The sequence below is a fragment of the Phalacrocorax aristotelis genome, chromosome 13, assembly GCF_949628215.1.
Source record: "Phalacrocorax aristotelis chromosome 13, bGulAri2.1, whole genome shotgun sequence".
NCBI classification, from domain to species: Eukaryota; Metazoa; Chordata; class Aves; order Suliformes; family Phalacrocoracidae; genus Phalacrocorax; species Phalacrocorax aristotelis.
The window spans coordinates 10,604,475-10,621,217 of record NC_134288.1 but is presented as its reverse complement, the minus strand read 5'-3'; the positions used below and the strand labels follow the sequence as shown (position 1 = coordinate 10,621,217).

The following is a 16,743-nucleotide window of genomic DNA, read 5'->3' as shown; positions in this document are numbered from 1 at the left end:
ATTGACTGAGGGTCACTTGGAAGAGCAGAGGTGCCAGGAGGTAGCACAGAAAGGAAGGGCACTGGCATGTTCCTCCCCAGAGGACTGGGGGCAGTAGCAGTGCTCCCGTGGGTGAAAGTGGAGCCATGATTTGGGAAGGGGATGCAGGGACCCCTCTCTGCCTGCTCCAGAGGCCAGCTATCCCTGGGAAGGAGCCACTGGCAGACTGGGTGCAGCTCCTACCCAGGTCTCCCACCAAAAGAGCCCAAATTAGCTGAATAAGTGGTCCCTGTGTTCAGCACCAAATGCGAGAGACCATGTTGCCAAGGCTGGAATTTCTCACTTGATCCGATTAACCTTTGTGGCCTTGCAAATATCCACATATGTGTCACCAAGCAAACACGTGCAGGAAACTTTTGCTAGGTCTTCTTGGAGCATCTGGGCTGCACACTATGCACAGTGCCCATTCCCGTGTGGAAAGGCCCCGGGGGCACCTCAGAAAGGACTGTTGGACCCTTGTGTCCCACATGTTGATGGCATGTCTGGTGATCTGGGCCCATGGGAGGTGTTCCCCCAACCTCGACCATCCCTCTGGGCATGAGGACAGGCAGGATGAGGCTGGATGCTCAAGGCATCAACTCTGTTGAGTTAAACGATGCAAACGTGATCTCGTGGGAGGAACTGGGGGTGATGAGTTAAATCTGTGTTTTTCAAAAACCCATCTGTGTGGGAGCGAAGTGTTCAGCAAAGGTGAAGAAGGCACCAGTTGGCATTTCCCTTAGTCACAGTGCTGGTGCCTGGCTGAGCAGCATCGTGTCCTGACCCAAGGTCTCAAGGCCATGGTGGTCCAGGGAATTGCCTTCCAAGGGCTTGATGCTCTCAGTTTGGAGGCTTGGAGGATTCCTTTCCCCCTGGGCCATAAGCGGCAACTCCCCATGCAGCCCCCATCCTCAGACGTGTCTTTGCTTATGCTGTCGGGAGGAGAGGAAGGTACTTGAAACCAACCGGAGGAGAGCCAGCCATGCCGTGGGCTTCGTCCTGGCACTGCCAAGGTGGAGGGGTGTCCTGCTGTGCCTTCTGCGATAACTCCTGGTGTTCATTATTTATAGAGAAGCCAAATTGAATTATTAATACGGAAAATTCAGATAACATTAACAATTCTCAGTTTATAACAGTTTCTCATTAATAAGGAAAATTGGAAATTTATCACTACATCTGTTCGTTAAAACTCACTGTTTTTTTTTTTTCTTTTGGTGTATTAAATGAAAGCAGAGAAATAACCGAAGAGGAAAAGCCATTTATTCACTACTTCTCTGGGCAAAGTCAGCCCATAATTTTTAATAAAGTCTTTGCTGTTATATGTGGAGGGGAAATCGGCCTATAATGAAAGCAGCTTTTCAGCCATGTCTATGGCGCTGCTCGACTGTAGAACAAATACTCAGAAATACATCCCATTTCTTCTCTTTGTGGGAACGTTTAAGCTGCATGATAGTTTTCTAATTTCCCTCCCTCCCCAGCAGCTCTCCTTGCTTTCAGCATGTGTTGCTCCTGGCTCCGAGGAGTGAATTTTAGCGCCTACCCTGCTTCTTTCAGAGATGGCGGATTCCTATGCCTGTAAAGGTGGAAGGAAAACTGCAGGCTCTAACAAACCCGCTGCCAGCAAAGAAAGCAGGACGGAGACAAGGATAAACCCGCCGGCAGAGCTGCCCAAGCTCGGTAAGGAACTCAGTTTTTCTTTCTGTGGAGGTGAATGGGGCAGAGGGGACGAGCTCAGGGCTTGTGGGGGTGGCTGCCAAAATGAGGGGTTGCAAGCGCACCTTGGCTCCTTGCTTTGAGCCACCAGCAAGGGCTGTGCTGGGCCAAAAAAGCCTAAGGACCCTCGGAGCTGCAGAGAGCCGATCCCTGGGAACAGCAGGGGAGGGACGGAGATGGCCTCTCCCTTTTGAGGAGCGTGCGTCTGGCTTAACGAGATGGGTGTCTTGCTGCATGTTTATCGTGTTGGTAGCTAAGTGTTACATCAAAGGATGGAAAGGCTTAAATGAGTTCAGACCATCTGCTGTCTCCCGTGTCGCTGCCCCTGGGATGGAGGCTTGAGAGTGTACAAGCCCTGGGGGACCCGCTTGCTAAGGGCTGTCACTCTGATGGATAGCTGATTTCTCTATCCAGGAATCTCCAGGCCTGAGGAAATCTTTCTCCTGTCTGCTTATGCTGGGCAGATCCCTTCTACGGGTACAGAGAGCTTCTCGCTGCCTTTACCTCGCTAACAGGAGCCATGAATGCTGTGGGGTGCCTGTACCCAGGGTGAGGGTCAGACCGCAGAGATGTACTTCAGACCAGACACCCAAAATCAGCAGCCTTGCAGAGAAACGCGTGTGCCCGAAATGTTTCCCAAATGCTGCTCTTCCCTTGAGGCAGTTGAAGCTGTAATTGCTAACAGAGGGGTGTAAGTTATTGCTAAGGGGAAGGAACTCCAGCTGTCTGCAGTATGAACATACCTGCGTACGGGAAAGCGTTTTTCCCTGTGCCACATCTTATCAGCACCTTTAAAAATAGAAAATCCCTTTTTTCAGCCCTTTCTTCTGGTTTAGGTGGACTGAAAGCAATGAGGGAGTGAAGGACACTCCATGATGAAGAAAGGTATCATGTTGCTCTCTTTGGGAAAGTGCTGAAGGTGGAAAAGTCTGCCAGGGTTTGCTTTGTTGGGGTGAATTAGGCTTGGTGCGGACTGGGGAGAGAGGGGCTTCTCCTGCAGTTGCAGCAGCCTGGTTGGTGCAGGTGCCAAGCCAGGTCTTGGTTCAGAGAAGCCTTAAGTCCATCGGCAAGCCATCCCTATTTCTAAAGAGCATGCTGTTTCCAGCCAGCTGACTCGGCACATGGCTGCAGTAACCTGCTGCAGGGGCACACAGCCATGGTATCAGCCATAACACTGAGTGCCGTTGCGTTCATATCTCCTGTGAGTGCCTGTAAAGTCCAGGGTTTACTAGATCTGGTGGGTGGTAGCCAGGAGTGGGATTTTGGAAGAGCAGACATGTTTTCTGCTCCTCCTGTCCCTGTCTTTGCTGTCCCCAGCCAACGTTGCTGTGCCCAGTCAACGAGGGCACTGAGAGGTGACTGGACCGGGCGCTCTTTTGCACTTGTTTGTCATGAAACATCCCCAAAACTTTTGAAACTTGTGCAAGTTGTGAAAAGGAGAGGAAAACTGTCACTGAAAATCTGTGTGAGCTGCAGCACTGGATGTGCTGGGCTCCTGGGGAGAGCTGCCTGGAGGGACAGGGATATGCTGCTGTGGGATATTTTGAATTTGGAATATTTTGAAGAGTTTATGTGAGAAAACAGAAAATGGGGAGAGCAATAAGCAGGTAACAGCAGTGTTGTGAGCTTTTGCTGCAAATCATTTATAATTTGGCGGTTTTTCATAAGCTCCCAGCTCATGGAGTCCCATGATGTGCAAGAAACATAGCCCTGTTTCACACACCGGTGAGGCCTTCACTTACATGAGCATGGAGGAGAAACCTGAGCGCGTGGTCTAAGAGCAGTGGAGAAAATACAAAATGCAGAGGGCAGCTGCGATCACAGATGTCCTTCACGGGTACTACAGGAGTTTTGAATGAACCCTTTACAGTTGCTCCAGAACTAGCACGGTTTGGGGTCAAGCTTGCAAAATCGTCCCCTGTCCTTAGGACCATGAGTCATTTCAGGGCAGGAGCCTGGCAGGTAGGAGTCTAAACTGAACAGGGGTTTTTGGGACAGCTTAGAGGCTACCTTGCAGGGGGGGCAGGTAGATGACTTTTTAGGGACTTTTTCTTATAGTCCATAAAGGTCACCACCTCCTGCAGGTGAGGCCTTCTGGGCTAGAGGGATTCCCAAAGGATGCTACATCACGAAGGGATGCTTTTACAGGTGTCAAAGTGGAGCAAACCAGCTGGCATGACTTCAGGGGACTGGAAATAAATGAGCCAACTGTCTTGTTTGCTATTTTACCTCTGGCTGCTGGGGCAGAAGGCATGAAAATGGAGAGAGTGTGTGGTTTTGGCAATGCCTTTGTAGGTAACTGGTTGGCTTTCTGTCTGATCTCTCTCCATTGTTAAAAAAAAATCCTGGATTGTTTTCTGAGTACAGCCAGCACCAGGCTTGGAGCTGAGCTTCAGTTTCTCAGGAGCTAGAGGGATTCCCGGCTCGGCTTCCAGCCTCTTCTTCTTACCTGATTTTCACCAGAGAAGGGTGTTTTACAGGTTGAGTTAATTTTTTTTAATCTCAATTATTCTCTGCTAGCTGTTCTGGGGTTTCCTTCTCAGGGATGCTTTTTGGCTTGTTCCTATTCTCATAGCAAATGGCTTTTACTCCCAGTCCCATTCATTAAGCCCTCCCACATCTCAGTCTGTTTTCTGTACATGGCATTTCCCATTGGCCGCTCACGTCTGTCCAGTTCATCTTTGAGTTACACTGACTCCTGGCATCGCTTAAAGTTACAGGTTAGCCCTCAAAATGCAGCTTAAGGCCTGCCGGGAGCACAGGGCTGTGGGGGGACAATGCTGGGCAGAGGGAGCAGGGTCTTGCTCTCCAGACCCACGGGGTGACCAGGGTGCTCTGTTTCTGCTTGGAGTGATGGGAGGTTGGACGTGAAAGTGGGTTGATTTGGTGAACTGCCCTCAGGCCCTACATACAAACCCCGGTGAAGGTTGTCGTGGTGTTTGTACCACTTTGCTCTATCCGTTTTGGGTGTGAAGTCGGTGAAATCGGGAAGTTTGGTGCCGTTGTGAGCCAAAATGTCTGGTCTGGGGCTTGGCAGTTTAACGTGATTGTATGTGGTGTGCCCCATCATGCTTTGTAGTCTCCCCTGGTTGCAGGGTCTGGTTGAACTGGGCATGATTCTGCCCCACTGGCATTCAGCTCATGCTCAGGATGCCAGAAGAGCCATGACCCCTCATGAAGGTGTCCCTGTGGCTTCTGCTCCCCACCCAAGATCTCCAAGCACTGCCTTGCCCTGTGTCTTTCCCTCCCACCCCAGCCATCTCCATCCCTGCTGCTCCCCATGTTCTCGTCACATCTCCTGCAGCACTGGGGCTGCCCAGCCATGCTGGCCCTGCAAAGGGGATGGGGGATTTCTGTGCTTGATGGCCTGCCCAGGGCCCAGCGTGCTGACCTAGATGCAGATTTCTTTTGTTAAAAAGCGTAGTTGCTGAAGGATTTCCTCCAACCCAAGTGGAAGGATAGTTTTCCAAAGCAAGCCCCAGCCATGCTGAACCTGCACTGTGTAAATGAAAGGAGAGAGGTCAGCAAACACCAGGAGAAGCAGCTGTCTCCCACGCAGGTATCTGCAGGTGTAGGGGCTGTGCACTGAATTGCAGAGGAGCTGACATTGCCTTCGAGGGGAATTTCCATCCTTGCCAGAGCAGGGACACAGCAGCGGAGAGGCAAGGCAGACCCAGTGCAGAGCAAGGGAGCTGGCTGGGCAGCGGGAGGCTGGGACTGGGTAGCAGGATTGCTGGGACAGCAGCTTCTCCAACTTCGCTGGCCAGACAGGGGGTGATGTGCACTGCATCTGTTTGCAGGAAATGCAACCAGTGACAAAACCGAAGGCAGGAAGAAAGGACGACCCAAGGCCGAGAACCAGGCACTGAAAGACATCCCCGTAAGACCCAGCGCGCTCTGGTCCCCAGTGCCCTCCCTGCTTTGCTCCCTCTGACTTGCCCTCCCCATCTTGCTGCACTGCGTGCTCCAGCCAGCCCCATTCCAGGGTTAAACCTGCCTTCCCGGCAGTTTAATCTTCAGAGCAGCCTTGTCTTGGACTCAGCAAGATCCTGGCCCCTGAACACCCTCCATGCCAGCACCCAGCATCCTCCAAAACTCTGCTGGGGAGCAGTACCCCCCCCTCCAGCCTCCCCTTCCCACGACCATTCCCAGATGAGCTGGATCCTCTCGCAGCCACATCAGGTTTGGCTAATGATCCGGCAGCACCAGCAAAGGGATGATTTATTCCCCAGAGAGTTGTGCAGTTTAATTCCAGCACGGTAGCGAGGACAACACATAGAGCAGTTTGTCATGAGAGCATGGGCATGGGGTGATTTACTGACTAGATGAAATGTGGGGTAGTTAAATCACCCAGGCGACTTCTGGCCTGATTTATTCCCCAGCCTGGCTGGGAGCATGTATGCGTTCTGGGAGGCACGGCAAGGTAAATTCTCTGGAGGAACCATTAGCCTGTAGAGCCTGCAGCATGCAGCTCCATCCTGGCACCACTCACAGGAGGCAGCATGGCTATGCTGAAATAGAGCCCTGGGGTCCACTTTGCAGCTGCGCAGTGGGAAGGGGTGGACAGGAAGAATCGCAGGTCCCATGTGCTGCCACTGGTCCCGTTGGGTTGCACCAGCATACCGCCAAGCACACAGTGATCTTCGCTCAGCTATGTCTCTTGTGTCTCTTGTTCCCAGCTCCCCCTGATGAACCAGTGGAAAGACGAATTCAAAGCCCACTCCAGGGTGAAATGTCCCAATTCAGGCTGCTGGCTGGAGTTCCCCAGCATATATGGCTTGAAGTACCACTATCAGCGCTGCCAAGGGGTAAGGAGACTGGAGAGCTGTGTGTCCTTTCCAGTGGCCAGCTCTCACACTGCCATCTACAGGGTAAAGTGCCTCTGAGGTCTTAAACCCCAGGAGAAATATGAGATTAAAATGGGGAGGGTACAGAGGGGCCAGGGACCATTGTGAGGTGTGTACGAGAGGGGCTGCAGTCCCTCTGGCTCAGTGTGAGGTGTCTGGCCTGGGGGGTCATGGACCATTGGTAACAGTTTGGAGGGGCAGAAGGGTGTTACACATGATTTGTGTTTGTCCCTGTGTCAGAAAAATCCTGTCCCCTTTGTGGTCTAATGTCCATACCCACCTGTCTCTCCCTGTTCCGCACAGGGTGCGATTTCAGAGAAGCTGACCTATTCATGCTTGTACTGCGAAGCTGCCTTCACCTCCAAAACCCAGCTAGAAAAGCATCGGCTCTGGAATCACTTAGACCGGCCAGTGCCAACCAGCAAAGCAGAAAACAAAGTGCCGAAGGCCATTGGGAAGAGCAGTGGCAAAAAAAGGTACCAGGCTGTGGCTGGGCTGTGGGAGGGTTGGGAGAGGGGAACCTGCCCGCCTCCATTCCCATGATCTGGGCTGGTGAGGGAGGAGAGGTGTCAGGACGTTTGCCTAACAACCCCTCTTTAAACAAGCCCTCTGTGCTTTGCCCTAGAGCTGCTGAGAGTTCAGCTTGCCCCACCATCCATCCCAAACAGGCAAAGACGGAAAAAGCTGTGGCCCAGGACCACGCTGAGAATGGCGAGTGCCTGGTGGAGAGCCGGGAGAGCAAGGAGTTTCAGATCGCAGCAGCTGAGGCAATGGCAGCCGCCACCCCCACGGCGAAGTCCTCGAGCGGCAAGGATGCCGTGCAGCAGGGGGGCAGCCAGGCCTCGCTGCAGGAGGAAGACCCCGAGAGGATGAAGCACAGTAAGATTAGAGCCTGGGGCTATGCTGGTTCAGGATCCCAAAGATGGGTGTCCTGCGGGAAGGGGCTCTGCTCCAGCCAGTGCTGCTGCGAGTGTCTCCCTGAATGTATCCAAGCCTTGTTTCGACATCCTGATAATTTGCGCCCCTCCCCAGTTTCTTGTAGCAGTGAGTTACACTGGGAGTTACAAATGGTTGCAGGCTGTGGTAGAGGTATTCCTATAGGACCTACAGGATTGGAAACGTGTTGAATTCCCTGCAGCATAGCAAGCTGCCACGTCAGCCCGTCTGTCCTCACTGAGTGTGGCAGTTTCAACCAGGGTGGTTCTGGCAAATGCATTTTCCTGAAGTATTGGGGCAGGGTGAGGAAGCTCACTCTGTCCATTACCACTGTGGGGCTGGCAGGCAGGGCCATGTTTGTCCGCATCATTGCATGAGTTTACACTGCTTGCAGCACCAAAGTGAACCACCACCAGCCACCTTAGCTGCTGAGACTGGAAACCACTTGGCTTTTGGCAATAGACAGGGCCACCACTTCCACTCATTGAATTAGCCCTGGATACCATTATTTCTTCTGATTTTGTGGGGGTATCCTGTTACTGTTTGGTGAGCGGGTGTTTCATTCAACAGCCCCTGTATTTCACAGTGCTAAAGGCCTTCTCTAGGTGATCCACTCCTGACATGGAGTGTGTGCCCACCCCACGCCCTGGGACTGCTGAAGCTCCCCTGGCAGTACAGTTATTTGACCAAATCTCTCTGTTTCTCTCTTTTGAGTCAGGAAGGAAACAGAAAACTCCTAAGAAATTTACGGGGGAGCAGCCGTCCATCTCGGGGACATTTGGACTGAAAGGTAATACGGGGACGACTCTGGTCAGCTGCAGGGTTGTAGCTTCTCTCTGGGGCATTTCAGGGAAGCCCCTTCCCCAAGAGCCCTCCCTGTGATGGAGATACGTGGGAGCCACCTGGAGCCTGAGGATATCATGCTGGAGGAGCTGGTGCCTTTGACCGTAAGAGGGAAAGGGAATGAAAGGCAGCAGCAGAGCTGGCACTTGTAACAACCCTGCCTGCTCTGCTCAGGAGCCTGTCCCTGGGAAATGAGGGAAGAGGAGAAAGGACCTGGGTATGTCCAGCTGTAACACAAAAGTAACAAGCTGCTGACACAAGCAAGTCACGAGAAACATCATATCGTCATCCCACCGTCCTGGGGTGTCACAGTATCAAAATGTGTTGAAAGGATTTCTGCTGCGTAGAAAGGCTGGGTGACGCATCCGTCCCTCAGACATTGTCTGCAATGCTGGTCGCCCACATTCAAGAAAATGAATTCAAGGGGGAAGAGATGTGTTACCGGGATGTTTTCCGAGAGGAGGCTTGGGAGTTGGCTGCTTCGTCCTGACAAAGCAAGAGTGAGTGGGACTGTGGTCATGCTCCATAAATACACCCAACTGGTTTGGAAAGGAGGGAGGAAACCTGGAGCATCGCTGGCACAAGAGCAACTGGATTGGGACTGTCTGTGAAATATGTTCAATCAGGGAAATAAAAAGCAGATTTCCAGGCACTGCAGGAGGCAGTACTTCCAGTACGAGAGGCACTTGGGGGAGAGGCACTAATGGCTTTGAAGGGATTAAACACTTACCAAAGAGCAGGCTGGATGTGGTCTCTGCAATTTCCTTTCCCCTGGCTCCTGGGAAGTCTGGGGTTGTTTCCCTTAACTTCCCCACAGAGGCACTGCCATTGACTGAAATGACTGCTGTGGGTTCCTTGAGAATAAGCTGGTGCCCACAGTGACCCGCTGCCTCAAATGGAGAATGAAGATCAGGCAGGTGTTTGCCAACATCCCCCGGGTTCAACGTGGCAGTTCGTTTCCCAAAGACTAGGGTGCCAGCAGCCTGTCGTGGGGTGCTGTCTCCGTTCAGACCCTGGCTTTACAAGTCACAACCCACAAGTTCAGGAGGACATGGACCCTCATGGGGCAGGTGTGGATCTGACCCAGGCACTCACCGTGTTGCCTGCAGCACCTTCTGTGGAAGCACAGGCGCAGGGCTGAACTGCACATGGATTTTGGGGTCGGTGGACCTATGGGAGAGCCCCCCTCCTCTCTTTACCAGCCTTTCCAAAGCATCATTTACAAGTCACATTTTTCCGTTTCTTATGTCAGCCAGGAACTGCTGAGGGATTCTGCACAACAGAAGGGGATCGTGCAGCACTGCCGTTGCTGGGGTGCTCTTAGCATGTGCTGACCCTCCTCCTGCTCACTTGGCCTTGCTCGGTGCAGGGAGGATGCATCAGTGGTTGGCAGCGGTGCCTTTAGCAGCACACATTTTGTCTATGCAGTCCTGTGCGGATGAGGCACAGGCAAGGTGCGAGGGTGGGTGCATTTGGGAGAGGCTGGCTGAGAGCCTGGCGCTCTGCCCTGCATTGAAAGCCCTGCCTTCAAGTTCCTCTCCACTTTGCAGGCAGGGTTAGTGACAGTCGCCAGCAACCCAGGGTAGCTGCACCAGGTTTCCTGTTCCCCGTGCGCCTGTCACCCAGTCACCCCTTTTGTCTTTCTGTTCTTTCCTGTTCCTTCCCAGCACCCAGTGGGACCAGGAGAGACCTGTGTTCATCGTGACAATTGCGTACAGATCCAGGGATGAAAGGTCCTGTGGGAGCTGGTGTCTGGGATCCCAAAGTTTGCCCAGTTTTCTAAGAGGGACCGCAGTTCCTTGGCATAAGCAGTTAGACAGCATTTCCAGTACAGGAGCATCAGAAGGAGCATCACTTACATCCTGAATTTGTTGTTTCAGTTCCCCCTTTCAGTTTCTTGCAAAATGCCCTTTGCCTCCTACCCAGCCTGTCTTCCCCACAGTCTGCCTTGCTAGAAGCATCATACCCTGCTTTGCTGTGGTGTTTCCATAGTTCATAAACTGTCCGGGTTGGGGAAATGGTTCTGTTTATAAAACACCATAAGCTGTTATGATATTGCTTGTCATAATTATAGACCTGATCCTACCCATACAGCCTTGGCAGGCCTACAGCCAGTTCAGTGTCCCTGGTTTTTTTACCTGCTAAATGCAAGTTGGTCTGAGTACTTCAGCAAGTACTGAATAAAAATCCTCTCTCTGTCTAACAGGTCTTGTCAAAGCAGAGGACAAGGCAAAAGCACATCGAGCCAAGAAGTTGGAGGCAAACACCAACATGGAGGAGCTGAAAAAGAAACCTCCAGGAGCTGGTGTGAAGAAGGAAACAGCTGTGCATCTACCAGCAGGTAAGGCTGGTGGAGGCAAAGCACTGGCAGCAGCTCTGTGTGCAGCTTAGCTGCTTATCCTGTGCTCTGCTCCAAGGCCGCGTGGTCTCTCTCTTCACCTGCAACTAGTGGTGCCTGCACCCCTCCCAGTCCAGCAGGCTCTTTGCCGGGCCAGTTTTCTAGCAGGTTTGTGAGCAGAAGCAGCACAAAATCAGAAGTACACAGCAGGGCACACAGCTCCTGCCCTTTTGAGGTGTAGCACAGATGTGGGGGCAGCTGCTGCTCCTAAAATATTTGTGCAGCCACAATTAACATCCCAAAAGGGTTACTTGACCTTTGCTTCACTGCCAGGACAGACTGCTGCAAGTGTTGGGAGATAACTGAATCCTGGTTTCACCTGGCTTCACTTTGACCACAATTTGGGTCAGTGTCTGGGGTGATGGCATTTTTCTAACATCATCTCTGTGAATGATGCCAGTGCGCAATTCTGGCATAATTATGTCTTCTCCGAGGTGCAGCCTACACCCTAGCACAGGTTGCTGATTTTCCCTGGGAGCTCTGACAGCAGGAGAAATGCAGGATGTGCAAGATAAACACAGCTGCAATGCCTTACACTGCTTTCAAAGTCAAATAAATGACTCTCTGATCTCACAGCCATGCAAAAGCAGCCAAATAAACAGACTTGGTGGATTTTATTCAGACTGGGCTTCCCTTGCTGGAAGCCCAGTGCTGTTTTGCTGAGAACGCAGTGTGAACTCTGGACCTGGGAGCAGGTTTTAGCCCCATGTATCTCTTACTTCAGGTGTTTTTTAAGCTGGTCACAGCCATTCAAATAAACACATGCATGGAAGCTAGCACTCCCCTAGCTGCCTGTGTGTCTGCCAGGAAGAGGAGTGCCAGGGAAGCTTTCCAGGCACACATCCGTTTGGAGCCAAGATGCTCACCCACCTTTGTTTCACTCCCGCTAATTGTTTCGTTTGGCCAGGGGGAGTTACTACAGGCAGGACAAGATGAGGTGGCCAGGGGTATCGTTACATTTTGACTCCCAGCATGCAGGATACCAGCAGGGTTGGGAAGGTGAACCTCCTTTTCCCCATGAAATGCTGGCAGGCCACGTAACTCCACGTAAATTGGCCCAGTAGATCCAGTTTGCTCAGGCAGCTGCAGGAGGTGCGGGGCAAGCAGAGCTGCAAGTGCCTGCATTGTTTGTGCCTGGCTTGGACCACGGTTGGGAGAGTATTCTTTTTTTAACATCAGGAACTTTTTCCAATTCAGTGCTTTTCAATGTAGCAAACCAAGGTTTACGATAGCGCTCTCTGCCGAGCAGCCCAGGCAGGTTGTGGTCTCTGCGGCTGGGTGTAACACCTCTCTCCTCTCCTCTCCCTCACCAGCAAACCCCGAGGACCAGTGGCAGCGGGAGATCAGCGAGAAGGGAGAAGTTGCCTGTCCAACCTGCAGTGTTATAACCAGGAAAACTATTGTGGGGCTCAAAAAGCACATGGATGTCTGCCAGAAAGTAAGGACTTGCTTTATTAAATCACGCACATACAGATTTTGGAGGGGAATGGACATGTACATGTGCCACTCCTAAATGCATATTGGTGCCCCTAAAACCAGTTCTGGGCTGTGTTTTATAGAGCACTTGCTAGTCATCTTCAGAGAGCTGGCTGCCTTGCATCAATTCAGAGGGATTTGGACACCTAATTCTCAGTGATTCTGAATCATTTTGTGGTCTGGGCCCCTTGCCCCAGTGTCTCCAGCAGAGTCTGGTGTTTCTAGTAGCTAAACGAATAGTTTTAAGGCTGGAGAGTTTTTTGGGGTTGTCTCTAATCTGGTCTCATCTGGAGCCCTGGCTGAGGGATTTCACTGTGTGCCATGCCTTGCATCAGGCCAGATAAATTGTGGTTGAATGAGAGCACGTCTTGGGGAGACACCGAGCTTGGATGTGCTCAGGCAGGCTGTTAAGACACAGGAGTTCAGTAATGGCACAGTGAAAAATTGTCTCTCTGTTGCACTGCCATCCATCAGAGCACAGGATTACGTCTTCATCCGTCACCTGGTGTGGTGCAGAGCCATTGCCGCCGAAAGCCAACGTGGGATCGATGCCTCCTGCTTTGAAAATATGTGGCTTGGTTTTGCTTCCACATTCATTTTCTGTAAATGCCTCCTCAGCCTTTGCCTTGCTATTTATACAGCAGTGGGAGGCTACTCTCCCTTTCAAACCCCATGCTACATTGATGGTGGCAGAATCCTGCCTCCTCTGATGTTCTCCTGGCTTCAGTGGAGTGGGGATCTTGGCCACCACTGCTCACATCTCCTGCACTTTGGAGCATCTCCCAAGCCAGGCAGGCTCTGCGCGGGCTGCACGGCCAGCCAGCCTGCTGAGCGTGATGCTGCCAGAGCACTCAGGCCTGTTTTCCTCGCTATAAATAGGCCAGTGGGTGTTCAGCCGAGGAATCAGGGCTCCAGCCCAAGGAGTGGATGTTTTCTCACCCTTCCCCAGGAGGCATGGTCCTTGCTGGGGCTGGCTGTGCCGCTCTGGGAGCTGGGGTGCTTTGCAGTGTACCTGCCAGAGCAGCCTGTGGCCCAGGGAGGACAGTCGCCAAGCTCTGTGTGTGCGACCACAGGTCCAGCTCTCAGCATTTCACCTCTGAGATGAACCTATGGCACGTCCTTAGTGAGGCCTCTAAAAACTCTTGTAAAAAAACAACAGAAATTGATTCCTCCATTGCTTCATTGTCACTAAGCAGTCTGCCCTGTTTTCTTTGGTTTTTTTGTGAAGGAAATAAGGTATGGGATGGTTGCAACATGCTTGGGCTCAAAGCAGATGAGGGCAGGTGTATTCTCCTGGCGTACCAGGTGGGAGGGCTTGTTAGAATATGGATGTGGCATGTTCTTCAGTGTTGACTGGAGGAGTAAACCCCAAATTGGCTGGTGTTGGCATCTGATGAGTCAAGGAGCTTTTAGCATCTACCTTGTTAGGATCAACACTTGACATCTGGAACAAGATTAACTGATGGGAGCACAACTATAAGCGAGTCATTCCCAACTGGCTGCAGTGGGCTTATTCTTCATTTCCTCAGAGCTTCAGGATGAGGAGGGATTTGCAGCTCCATCTTCGTCCCCTCTCCAACTTCTAGTCCAGGCTTGATTGGAGGGGAACTGGTGAAGGCGGAGCATCAGCCAGGCAGAAGGAGCAGGAATGGCCATGGCTGTCCAGGAACTGGCTCCCTATCGAGTCCTTCTGTCTCTTGGTGCCCAGAGTGTTCACCTCCTGAGTCAATAAATTCTGGTACCTGCCCCAGCAAAAGTTATGATCTGCATACTCGCTGTGCAAGTTTCCTCTGTACGTTTAATGTGTGTGCATTCAGTGCATCTTCCTAGTCACTCAGGGGGCCAAGTTGGGTCAAACAGCAGAGCAATATGAGGGGAAGTATTTTGCTGTGATCGTGTCCAGCACTGTCTTAATTTCAAACAGCCCAGGCACCCATAAAGCGTATCGTACACCAGCATCTGTTGTAGTTAATAGGGCTGCAGAACACAGTCCGCTAACATGTTGGTAGATCAAAGCATCTTTTCTTTCCTAACCCTTTAACAGGAAGACTAAGATGCCAGGTCCAGATGTTTCCAGCCAGTGGGGCTTTAAATCTACATCCAAAATGGAATGTTTTCCAAAAATTGGGGCATGTGGGTTTGATAACAGTATGCAGGACAACAGAGAGAAAACTCTGAGCTGCAGGCTGGGATTGGGATGGGGGACGGGGATGCTGTGTTGCCTGCTGGGTCCCACTGCTGGGTACTGCTGCAGCAACAGCTACCCCTGGGGCTTGATGATGAGCAGCAGCAGCCCTTGGAAGAATCAGTAGTGGATTGCGGCCTCCACAGTGACTTGCCTTTAATTTCTTCAGCTGCAGGATGCCTTGAAGTGTCAGCACTGCAAAAAGCAATTCAAGTCCAAAGCTGGGCTGAATTACCACACCATGGCTGAACACGTCAGCAAGGTAAGAGAGCTGGGCTGTTCTTGTCTCATGCCTTGTTTCTTGATGTAGATGCAGAAGATGAAGCTATCAGCAGCCTGCTTTCCTTTGTCTTTGTAAAGGAGGAATTCACAACACCATCTTTGCAGCATTTCACATAGTGCTCAGACCGAACAGTGGCCTTTCCTCCTCCCTGCCAAGCAAAGCCGTTCTTTTCCAAGCAGCTAGTTAGGCTCACGTTGGTCCCAGGGAGCAGAGCAGAGGACTGGAAAATAAAACAAGATTTCAAATCCCAGAACAGGGAAAGATTCAGTGAATACGATGAGGCAAATTTTGAGTGGCAAAGCTCTGTCTCCAGAACTGTGCCCGCAGATCTGGGACTGATGGGTTCTGCCTTGCACGATTCTCAAAATCCAGTCTTTATCTCTCCACCATGCATGTGAGAAGTAGCCACAGAATTTATCATGAACAAAACCTGGCAAGCAACAACTTAGATGCTGTTCTTAAAAATCTGGTCATGTACATCTCCAAGATACCAGGGCAAGGCATAACTACATTTCTTCATGTCCCATGCTTACTAGTTGTGACTTGTCATTTACCTGTGCATTAATCTCCTGCTCTTCAGTCTGGCTGGTGAATCCTCAGTGCAGGAACTGCTCCTGGGTTTCTCAGCTGGCCCTTTGGGTGCAAACACAGGAAAGGCATGAGCAGATCTGGTACCTAACGATAAAGGCGTTGGCATGTGGTAAAGCAGTGGGAGATCCAGCTCTTCTAACGAGAGGTTCCACCCAGCCAAGGGCAGCTCCAGCATGGCAGAGGTTTACCACCCAGTCCTGGCACAGAGGAGATGAGCAAATGGTTGACTCTGTCACTTCTGTTACTTCCTTGTTTCCAGCCTGTTCCTGTGGAAACCACTGGACTTGGTGAACAGGAAGAGCGGGAAAGGCTGAGGAAAGTGCTAAAGCAGATGGGAAAACTGAAATGCCCCAATGAGGTGCGAGAATAATTCTTGTTTCTCGTTCTGTGAAAAGGTGGAAGGAGTGAGTCCAGAGGGGGATGTGCATTCTCCTGGCATCCCTTGGCATGCACTCGACCTTTCCGCCTTAGCTCAGCCGTCCTAGCCCTTGTCCTGCTGACTCCGTGCACTCCGGCAACAGGCCATTGCGGCAGGAGGGTGGGCATAGGGCAGGTTGAGGAGTGCTGAAGGGCAGGTCCTGCCTCCTGAACTCAGGAAGGGGCACAGCCGGCACTGTCCTGGGTACAGCGCAAAACTAAACCAAACCACACCAAAACCAGTCACGAGCTGGTTGCAGACAAGTCACTAACAGGTAATGGGGGCATGTGGCAAAGGTTTGTCCCCACAGATGCTTTCTCTCCGCACAGGCCTTCCCCAATGCCTTCCCACTTCCCACTGTGCATCTGTCCAGAGAGCCCTGTCGGTGTGCTGGGCAGGTAGCGCCGGGGACAGGGGCCGCTCCCCCATCCCTCCATGGCACTGTCATGCCTGTGTGTGGCTCTTTGGGGTAGAGGGGCTGGCCAGCAGTCCCCTATTGATTGGAGGGGATGGGTTGGTGGAGCTGATCTGCGAAGGGGGCTCCTCGGGTCATGTTCCTCCCTGGAGCAATGGCACTCGATGGTTTTGACATGGGCGTGTGAAGCCCCAGCCCTCCTTAACCCTGTGCTTCTTCCCATCTCCATAGGGCTGCATGGCCAACTTCTCCAGCCTGATGGGCTACCAGTACCACCAGAAGCGGTGTGGGAAGCAGCTCACCGAGGCCGACAAGCCTGTCTTCAGCTGTCCACACTGTGGCAAGAAGTACAAATCCAAGGCTGGCCATGACTACCATGTGCGGTCAGAACACACGGCCTCAGTGAGCCCCCCGGACGCCTCCACAGCCCGAGGAGCGGGGCCATCCACCCTGGGGGGCGACTGCAGAGCTGCAGAGCCTGTGGGCAGGACAGAGCCGGGCAGGGCCAGGCCGGGCAAGGCAGGTGCAGACATCAGACCGATGTTGTTTTCTCCCTCACATCACTGTGCACGTGTTGTACGATGTGGTGTTGCGGGGGGAACAGGCTGCAGCCCCATCTG

General features: G+C 52.1%; 1 protein-coding gene across 1 annotated transcript in view; it reads left to right on the top strand.

Annotated features, from left to right (window-relative positions):
• The window catches only part of ZNF512B (zinc finger protein 512B), a 31,605-nt gene that overhangs the window by 2,964 nt on the left and 11,898 nt on the right, over positions 1 to 16,743 (top strand). Inside the window, exons 2-12 of the mRNA XM_075109171.1 lie at positions 1,573 to 1,695; positions 5,532 to 5,611; positions 6,411 to 6,539; positions 6,882 to 7,054; positions 7,204 to 7,457; positions 8,233 to 8,304; positions 10,564 to 10,698; positions 12,069 to 12,193; positions 14,586 to 14,678; positions 15,550 to 15,648; positions 16,355 to 16,642. Coding sequence (XP_074965272.1) covers positions 1,575 to 1,695; positions 5,532 to 5,611; positions 6,411 to 6,539; positions 6,882 to 7,054; positions 7,204 to 7,457; positions 8,233 to 8,304; positions 10,564 to 10,698; positions 12,069 to 12,193; positions 14,586 to 14,678; positions 15,550 to 15,648; positions 16,355 to 16,642 — 1,569 coding nt within the window. The 5' untranslated portion in view covers positions 1,573 to 1,574. The remainder of the gene's footprint in view (positions 1 to 1,572; positions 1,696 to 5,531; positions 5,612 to 6,410; positions 6,540 to 6,881; positions 7,055 to 7,203; positions 7,458 to 8,232; positions 8,305 to 10,563; positions 10,699 to 12,068; positions 12,194 to 14,585; positions 14,679 to 15,549; positions 15,649 to 16,354; positions 16,643 to 16,743) is intronic.